Raw genomic sequence first — 10,497 nt, 5'->3', positions numbered from 1 at the left:
GTGTCTGCTTGTGCATGTGTGTTTGCTTCTGACAGAGAAAGCCATCTTACTCCTGAGAGATGGGACTGATATACTGTGCCTGTCAGCAGTGCACACGGTGACTGCTCACTCGCACCCTCCACTTTCTCCAGGGAAGGCACTGCTGTGGTGGGTTTTGCTTGATTCTAGGAGGGGAAAGTTTAATGTACATCAGCTATGTGCTCGGAACACTGCTGTTGTCATTTCCCTTAACAGATGTAGAAAGTGGGCCCAGAGACTTGAGGGACTTAAGAACTTAAGGTAACTCTCTCCAAACTTGACAGTCCAAGTTCTATCTCCAGGACCTGCACGGTGGAAGGAGATTCATGCATATTATTAGTCTCCCCCCCCCAACCTTTGGGTTTTCAAGACAGGGTTTCTCGGTGTAGCCCTGGCTGTCCTGGAACTCACTCTGTAGACCAGGCTGGTCAGGAACTCAGAGATCTACCTACCTCTTCCTTCTGAGTGCTGGGACTAAAGGTGTGCATCACTACTACTATCTGGCTAGCCCTGGAACACTTTCACATGTGCATCCCACCCCTCCACAATCAAAACCAACCCACCCCACCCCACCCCAAAATGTCGGAAAAAGTCCTGGCTGCATCTTTATCATCACTGGAGATATCTCACAGCATGGGTCACTGGAGACATCTCACAGCATGGGTCACTGGAGACATCTCACAGCATGGGTCAGGCTTGCAAAGGACTGGCAACCCCCAAAGTCTGCTACGTCCCCATGACAGAGTCAGAAATTAGCAGACGGCTCATGACACTGACTGTGTCTGAATCAGTAACTTGGCAAGGGTAAAGGGAAAGCCATTAGATGTTATACTGATCTTTCCAAGAATAATATAAATCAGTGGCATTCAGGCCCAGGCCAGGGAGGTTGTGGCCCCAGCAAGGAACACCTAGTGACATTTCTGGTTGCTGCATCTGGGGCAGGCAAGTCTTCCTGGCATGTGTCATGCTTTCCTGCATCCCAAAGAGCACAGGAAACTCCCTAAAACAGAAGGCAGCCTCAGGTGAGAAATGGCCTTTGACCAGGAACGAATGACAGGAACCTTCCTCCTCTCCAGCTCCTCCCCTAAGACAAGGCACTCTACTGCCACCTGGTGTGCACTAAGGGAACATCAAGAGCTCAAGAGAATACAGGAATAAAGGGAATCTGCAGGATGTAGCGATGATGGCAGAGATTAAGTAAGCTAAGCTGAGATTTACAGTAAGATACACAGAATGGGGGCAGGAGAGATGGCTCAGTGGTTAAGAACACTTATTTCTCTTGCAGAGGACCCCAGATCCCAGCACTCACACCAGTAACTCAACCTCCTATAACTCCATCTTCAGAGGATCAAACATTTCTGTCCTTTAAGGACGCATGTGTCCACTGATCCAGACATAGAAAACTAAAGCCCTTGAAAATACAAAGAATTGGCACCTCTCAGCCTCACCCCATACCCTGGCACCCTGGTCAATGTAATGTTACCATATATTCACTAAGGTGACTGTGGCCTGTCCTCTATGGTTCTCCCATTGCAAAGAACAAATATAAGTAAAAACCAGGAAGTCAGCATTTGGGGGGGTGAGTCTGAATTTGACCATCAGTGGTCTGAGAACTGCAAATATTTTGGAGTTTGTTCTTGGATACCTTGAGATGGAGCCCTTGTTAGGGTAGTTTTCGTTTCCAGGTCTCAGCAGGAGCCAGAGGCAAGCAGCCTGAACTTTTGGGCTCTCCCCCTGGACCCCTCACGGCTCTCCACAGACAGTGGGGGAAGTAGCTTGAGTGCTGGAACCCTTGGCCCGTGGCTCTCACACTTATTTCATACAGCTTTTTGTTATGTTTGTGAGACAAAGCCTCATTCTTTATATTTAATATTTATACAGGTATCTTGCCTGCATGCATGTCTGTATACCACGTGTATTCCTGGTTCTCGTAGAGGCCCTAAAAGACCGGCAGATTCTATGGAACAGGAGCTTTTGATAACTGTGAGCCACTACTCACAAGTGGGAATCAAACTTAGGTCGACTGGAAGAACTAACCACTGAGCCATCTTTTCTAGCCCTCAAAGGTTATTTTTGCATCTGTCCTTGTGGATGAAATGGGCTGTAAGGCTGAAAAGGTGCAGGGCATCTAGCTGTCCATAGAATATACAGCTGCTGGGGACCATATGGATTGGTCACTAACAAACTAACATGTTCTCTTTTGTATATATATATATATATATATCATGTATTCCAGGCTGGCCTTCAATGTTAAATAGCTGAGGCTGACCTTGATCTGGGTCTCCTGCCTTCCTAGCTGCATGCTGAGATTATAAGACTATGCTACCACCCCTGGCTAACAAGTATCAATAGTTAACCCAAGCATTCATGGTGGCTGTGTACCCTGTATCTGTACGTCAGATGATCAGGGTGGCCAACAGTGTTCTGAAGGGTGGACAATTCTCTAGCCTTTGGAGGTCTACTGTGGCCCCTCCCATCCCCACATTCTCCTCACAGATCATGCCACATTGGCCAAATGCCTTGGTGCTACATAACATTAACTCTCCTAGGATGAGCGAGGCATTCTTACAAAGCAGCCCCAAGTTGGGACAACGCTGATGATATCAGCACAGAATAGCTGCGTACTTCTACTCCTGGTAAAATTTCAAACGTTTGTATGAATGGAAGAAGGGAAGCCATGGTGCATGTGTAGAGGCCAGAGGATAACTTGGGGACTCAGTTCTCCCTTTCCCTCATGTCAGTCTTAGGGATATAACTAAGGCTGTCAGTCTCAGTAACAAGTGCCTGTACTCATTGAGCTATCTTGCCTCTGTTGCCAGAAATCAGCAAATCAGCTTTTCATTCTTATTAGAAGACTCAGTAGGGGAGTCAGGGCAGTCACCTGACTTTAAGGCTTTCTTATTTTCAAAACAGGGTCTCATTATGTAGGCTCTGCTGTCCTGGAACCCACTCTGTAGACCACCAAGTTGTCCTGCCACCCAAGTGCTGGGAGTAGAGGTGTGTGCCTGTACACCTGTGTGCCTGTACACCTGTGTGCCTGTATACCTGTGTGCCTCTACACCTGGAAACTTTCGTGCTTTCACAAGAAACGAGCCTAGAACATTCTCAGGCTTCAGAAATGCTGTTTGCACTATGAGTCAACAACAACAACGTGGTCTGAGGCCCATGGAAGTGGCTGAACGCTTCCCTAGTGCTCCAGGCATACCAATGGCACCCAGAGTAGATTTCCTGACTTTGAGTGATGGCTCTTCCATCTACTCTATGGGAATGCTCTGGTACCCCATGCCTCAAAACCCTTGTCTGTACAATGGGCAGAAGCTACCCACGTCTTAGGTGTCATGAAGGTCTGTAGCTATAGGAAGTGCATGCATGCATCACAGGAGCACAGCAAGGAGATGGCCCAGAGGGGTGAAGAGTTCTTTTTTCATGTGTGGTGTCTATGTGTGTATATGCATATCTTCAGACACATGTATACATGTGTGTGGGTCCCCATGCTTCTGTGTGACAGTGCACATGGAACCATTTCTCCCTTCAGTTGATTCTGTGAGAATATTTTCTTTCTCCATCTCCCAGCACTGGGATTACAAGCATATACCCACACCTGGCTTTTTATATGGGTTGTGTGTGTCAAATTCAAACGCTCATTCTTGCATAAGCCCTTTACCAACTGAGTCACTGCACCCCATCTCATCTCTGCCCTTACACCACACCCGCACTGATCGATGTGACCTCTTGATGCTTTTCTAAATGCTCTGTGTTTATTTCATTCCCACTACATCCTCTGAGGTGAGGCAACCATTTCATAGATACTGCAGCCCTAAGACGTGAAGGAGAGGGGACTCATGTCTTCAGTTTTTCCACCAGTTTCGGTCATCTTCCTCAACAGCATATCAATCACCACGTGGGGCCTGATAAACTGCACTTCCTCCAGCTGTCTTCTCACCCGGGCATAGTACCACTGCTTCCACAGGCTGGGAAGAAAGGGATGTCACCTAGATGTCCTGGAAGCCATATCAGGACTACAACCCTTTTTGAGATCTCTCAATGAGAGTGGTATATCACTCCATTCCCGTAGATTAGAAAGGCTGGGGGAGAGACTTCCAAGGCCCCAACCCTAATGGAAGAGGGAGAATCACTTTCATTACTTTACAGATCTGAAAGGTTTCTCATGCTCCAGTGAATGACACCACACCCCTGTGCCTATGAACTTCTATAGTTGGAAGCCGTGGGTTATTAAACTAATTAAAAAAATAAAGTTGGAAGAGAGACATATTGGAGTATCATGGGAAGATCTGGAAGAAGGGTGGATATCCTCAGAAGATGTTATATGGATGTATACACGTTTCAAAGAGTAAGCACATTATTTAACAAAATAAAAGGACTGGGGAGATAAGCTAGGTTTATGAAGTACTTGCCACGAAAGCATCAGAAACTGCTTTTAAAACCACATTGAAAAGCCAGGCTTCCAGGCTGGAGAGACAGCACAGGCAGAGGTCAAAAGCACTGGCTGCCCTTCTGGAGGGCCTGGGTTCTATTCCCAGCACCTACACAGCAGCTCATAACCACCTGCAATTCTAGCCCCAGAAGATCTGCCGGCCTCCATGGGCTTTGCATACAAGTAGTATATAAACATACATTCAGGCAAACAATCACACTAATAAAATAAAAATATCTAAAATATAAAAACAAAATATAACCCAAGATGGGCCAGGCCTGGTTGCACACAGGCTTAATCCATGCCAGGGCAGTCAGGGCTACACAGTGAAATCCTGTTTCAGACAAAACAAAAAACAAACCTGCCATGCAAAGTCCAAGATGGATAGCTACTCTGAGACCTCTCAGGTTAACCCTTCCGCCTTCACATATCCAGGCACGCATATGCATGCAAGCCACAGAATCCACACATGTAATAGTAAGTCCTAAATGCACATGGATCTACTCTGTGTTGGGCCTTGTCCCAGATTTGAGGCACGGTGATGGGCAAGGGCAAGGCAAAGTCCCACCCATTCCAGTTGAGGAAAAGGGTTTAAATAGCTGCAGAGAAATCCCATTTTGCCTGTAACATATCAGTTGGTAAAAATCCAGGTCTAACTGTGGGTGTGGGTGGCGGTGGTGTATGGATGTGTTCCAGGTGAAAGAGGTGGGGTGTCAGGGGCCCAGAGTGAGAGAGAAAGGGAGAGAGAAAGGGGAGAGAAAGAGGGAGAGAGAGAGAAGGAGAGGAAGATAGGGAGAGAAAGAGAGATGGGGGGGGGGAGAGAGAGGGAAAAGGGGAGAGGGAGAACAAGCACGAGCAAGCAGGCGGAGAATAGAGGTCAGCATTGGGTGTCTTCATGAGCAAGCAGGCGGAGAACAGAGGCCAGCATTGGGTGTCTTCATGAGCAAGCAGGCGGAGAACAGAGGCCAGCATTGGGTGCCTTTTCCCTATCACTCTTCACTTGGAGACAAATTCACCCAATCCAGGACTTGCCGATAGGCTAGGCAGGCTGGCTAACCTACAAACTCCAGCATCTTCTGGTCTCCACCTCTCTAGTGCTAGGACTGCAGGTATGTGCACCACCGCAGCTGGCTTTTATATGGATTCTAGAGACCAGCACTCAGGTCCTCAGGCTTGTGTGGAAAGCACTTTACAGAAGGAACCATCTTTACAGAAGAACTGTACCAATTGCTAAGCCCATCCTCACCACTGTGCCTTGTGGCTCACTGTTACAGTCGACTCTTTTAAACAACATTCTGCCTTTTGGTCTTGTTTATGCATGTACCTTGTAATGTATTTATGTAAAGATTGCCAACCTCACTCAGCTAGAATCCCCCCCCTTCCCCAATTCCCTCCTGCCCGTCTTCAATGACACTCCATCCCTGTAAGTCACTCCTGGGCCTTTTGCACTTATATCCATGTACTGAAAATTCCACTTTGGATAAATCATGGCTATTATCTGGAGAACTTACCAGAGTCATTCCACCAGCAGCCTCACCTGGGCTGCTCACCCAATCTTCTTCAGCCAAATTCTTACGTTTTTATTTTTTGGAGCAGAATCTTGTTATACAGGGCTGTGTGACTTCAAACTTGCAGCAATCCTCCTGCCTCTGCTTCTTAGAGGCAGGACTTCAGGCATGCGCCACCTTGCTCAGCGCTTCAGCCAAATTACTTTCTTGGATTATAAGTATACTTGGGCATGTGACACGGCCCAGTGGATAAAAATACTTGGTTTGCCAAGCCTGACAACCCGAGTTTTGTCCCCAGAATCAACATGATGGAAAGAGAAAACTGACTTTTGCAAGTTGTTCTGACTCCACATACGCACATAAATGTTAGTATTGTAAAATGTATGGGTACGTGTCTGTGTCTGCATGTGCCTATGTCTGCTATGCACTTGCAGTGCCAGAGGCCAGGAGAGGGTATTAGAACACCAGAACTGGGATGTTGGCTGTTATGAACCACCAAGTGTGCTCTCTGGGAATTGAACTCAGTTCCCCTGTAAGAGCAGCAAATGCTTTCAAGTTATCCAGCCATTTTCCCAACCCCAACTTGACCTATCCCATTTAATAATGAGTGGGAGGCACTCGTTATCAGAACACAGCAACTCATCGGTGGCTACGTTCAATATTTAATAGGCATGACAAGCTTGTCTAGTTTTGATTGAGGTGGGGTCTGAGGCCTATGCTGTCCTAGAACTCACTACATAGTCAAAGATGGCCCCAGATTTGTGGTCATCCTCTCATCTTAAGCCATACAAGGACTACAGTTGTAGGCGTGAGTCGCAACACTTGGCAAAATTAACCATCTTAACCAGTTTTGGATGCATAAGTGGCATTACACACATGTAGTGCAACCACTGCTATCATCCATCTTCAGAACTCTCCCATCATCCCAAACTGAAAAGTCTGTAGATGCTAAATGCCAACTCTAAATTTTCCATTCCCTTTTAAATTATTTTGACAGTTCTACAGATGGAGCCCAGGACTTTACATACGCTAAGAAAAGGATCTTCTCTGGAGTTTTAAGCCCCAAGAGGTGGCCTTTCTAACCTTTTCTCATGAGTGATGCAGGGTAGGTGTTATGTTAGCCTGGGAGAGGGATGGCGCTGGGGGAGAAGATGCAGTGGTTGAACAGAGGCATCTTTGGAAAAATAACTTGTATACCAATTGAGTCTCAGCTATAGAAGGGCCAAGGTTGAGTACAGGCTGAGAACCACGCAAGGACTGAAGTTGTTGGCAGAATGCAGGACAGAGAGGAAAGGACACAGAAACTCATTTTATAAAACCAACAGAAGCTGGGATTTCCAAAGGGGCGGAACCTTGTGCTTCTGCCTCAGGCAGAATGGGGTGAATGAGGGTGGAGTGACCACACAGAACAGCTGGATTTCCTTCTGGGGGAGGTTGGAGTCTATTTGTACAGCCCCACCTGTCCCAGAACTCACTATGTAGAAATCATGCTGGCCTCTTAAGTCACAGAGGTCCTCCTGCCTCTGCCTCCTGAGTGCTGGGATTAAAGGCGTGCGTCACCACGCCTGGCTGCTTACTTGAGTTTGATACCCAGACACCCCTGAATATGAAATTTAGTATTACAATGCTGCCCACAAGGGAAAATTCTCACCTCTAACTTCATGTGACAGCTCACAGCCATAACACATCTAACTTCATGAGACAGCACACGGCCATAACACCTCTGACTTCATGTGACAGCTCACGGCCATAACACCTCTGACTTCATGTGACAGCTCACGGCCATAACACCTCTGACTTCATGTGACAGCTCACGGCCATAACACATCTGCACTTAAAGCTTGGCATGAAACCACCTTTACACTCTATGTTTAAGGCGTGTATGAAATATAAATCCACTTTACATTTAGATTTGGGCCCTAACCCCTAGGGTTGGGGGTATGGCTCAGTGGTAGAGCCCCTGCCTAGAATCCCCAAATGAGGGTCTGGGAAGTTTGGCTCGGTGGCAGAACACCTGCCTGTACTGTACCAGTGAGGGGCTGGGGCGTGCGGCTCAGTGGTAGAGTGTATATACAAGGATCTAGGTTCCACTCCTGGAGTACCTCAAATAGCACGCCCCTCAAAAACACCCCCAAATAATCTCTGAAGTCCTGAACAGATTTTAGGGATCAAGGATGACTCAGAACTCATCATTTTGCCTTGGGGTTCCTGCTCATAGTAATTCCTTCCTTCCTTCCACTCTGTGAACTCGGCTCCTCACTTTATCTGCTGACCGTGACTGCCGGGAAGATGAGCACATGACCTTAGAGTTGGTTTTTGAGTCTCACATCTCCTTATCCATCTCTTGCTCTCCAAAACCCTGGCAGCAGAGATGACCCTTAACCCCATTGTTCACTCACTCCAGTTCTTGAAGGCAACAAGCGGGCTCCTTAAAAGCTTCACACAGTAGCTTCATTGCACCATCCCCTATGGGGTTCATGGTCAGGCTCAGGTGTGTCAGCTTTGTGTTGTTTGTAAGTATCAAAGCCAGGAAGCTGTAAGCATCATCTACAATGTTGCAGTGATTCAGTCNGTGGATACAAATGGAAGAGAAAGATCACCTGTTCTTTCCCATGGCCTCGAATAAGAGACTCCTTTAGGCCTCAGTTTACCCCTCTGTAGGATGGGGTGCCTATTTATATTGCCCATTGCTGTCAGCCTTAAGTGGAGGGTGATTAAAGAAGNTGGTAGTTACTGGGATAGTTACTAGCCTTAGGCATACTGGAAGAGTCTTGAACTCTGACCAGGCTGGTGAGATGGCTTAGCAGGTTAAGAGTGCTTGCTGTCAAGCCTGAGAATTCTCTGGGAACTACATGGTGGAAGAAAATAACTGACTCCTACCTTCTTTGCCACCCATATGCATGCTGTGCGGGCGCAGGCGCAGGTGCAGGCACAGGCACAGGCATAGGCACAGGCACATGCAGGCACACACCCTCTGACCCTCTAGTCCTCCTGTATTTTTAATAGGATGAAAATATTAAATTATATTTTATTTTATTGTATATATGTGCGACTGTACTTATGCATGAAGGGAGGTCAGAGGATAATTGGTTCAAGTTGGTTCTCTCCATCCACCGTGCAGTCAGAGGGATCGCATTCAGACTGTCAAGCTCGGCAGCAAGTGCCTTTACCTGCTGAGCCATCTTGCCATCTTGCCAGCCCCTATAACCTAGGATTCCTACCTCAGTTTCCTGAATACCGTCGTTACAAGTAAGCGCAACTCCATGCAGCTAAGCTTATCTTCTTCAACAGACTTCCTGGTTTATGCAGACAAGTAGAACACACATCCCTGTCTCCAAATGAAGGTATGTGCATCACCGAGGACACGCCACAGGACCACTTGTGAGACCCAGCTCTCTCCTTCCATCATCTGGGCTGGGGGACTGAACTCAGGTCATCAAGCTTGGCTGCGAGTTCCTTGACCAGCTGCCTCATATCATATGTTTTTACTCACAAGAAGTTATTAGTGGGCTAACTGTTCAAAGGGAATGCACAAGAAGAAGCACCCCATGCCCCTAACCAGAATAAGAAGCTTGTGTTAATCTGAGTTAACAAGTCCATGTGTGCATGTGTGTGTAGGTCCTTGACAGCCAGCCGTTCCTCGAATGAGATCACAAGTCTCGTGAGGCTACATAAGATCTTGCTCTCAGAAATCTCAGGCTGGAGGGATGGCGCAGTGGGTAGAGTGCCTCTTAGACATTTGTCTAACCTGTGTCAGGATCCCTAGAGTCCAGCAACACTAATGGCAGGTGGGAGTGCCTAGAAGTTAGAAGGTTGGCTGCTGGTGTCTTCCTCGACAGATCTCCACCACCTGAGTGCACTGAGGCAGAGTCTCTCTCTTGAGCCCAGAGCTTGCCGATTTGGCTAGTCTGGCATACGCAGTGGCTAACGACAGAGAGCCCCGGCTCAAGAAGCTGGAAGGTGAGCCTTAGTGGTCATGGCTGTCCTCAGTGTGGCATGCTCATGTCTCTACTCACATGGATGGGTGCCCCACACATGAATGGTCACCCCCTCCCCGACACACACACACCCCCAACTAGAAAGTGACTGCAGTATTGCTAAGCACCAGGAGGTTAGGATGTCCCCTGTGATGTGCTCGATAACACTTGTCAGTCAGGCATAGACCACAGTAGCTGGATCCACAGTAGACATGAAGGAAAGCATTGTTCCATGGAAAACCCAAAGTCAGAGTTGAGTGGCTGATGAAAGAACAAAGACCCCAGGAAGAAAATCCTGTGTCACCAGGAATGACAGCTTCATTGGATTGGTCAGTCGAGGATAGTTAGGGAATACAGCTCCATTATATTTGAAAGAAACATTTTCTGCTACAAGAAAACAAAGACAAGCCGGGCGTGGTGGCATACGCCTTTAATCCCAGCACTCGGGAGGCAGAGCCAGGCGGATTTCTGTGAGTTCGAGGCCAGCCTGGTCTACAAAGTGAGTTCCAGGACAGCCAGGGCTATACAGAGAAACCCTGTCTCAAAAAACCAAAAAAAA

At 47.4% G+C, this 10,497-nt stretch overlaps 1 protein-coding gene across 1 annotated transcript in view; it reads right to left on the bottom strand.

Moving 5' to 3' along the window:
• Positions 1-3,866: 3,866 nt before the first annotated feature.
• Positions 3,867-10,497, bottom strand: part of Nlrp5 (NLR family pyrin domain containing 5) — a 17,337-nt gene continuing 10,706 nt past the window's right edge. Inside the window, 3 exon segments of the mRNA XM_021219610.1 lie at positions 3,867-3,907; positions 3,910-3,989; positions 8,289-8,524. Coding sequence (XP_021075269.1) covers positions 3,867-3,907; positions 3,910-3,989; positions 8,289-8,524 — 357 coding nt within the window.

The sequence above is a fragment of the Mus pahari genome, chromosome 19 (genome assembly GCF_900095145.1).
Source record: "Mus pahari chromosome 19, PAHARI_EIJ_v1.1, whole genome shotgun sequence".
Lineage (NCBI taxonomy): Eukaryota > Metazoa > Chordata > Mammalia > Rodentia > Muridae > Mus > Mus pahari.
This window is presented reverse-complemented; position numbering and strand designations above follow the sequence as displayed.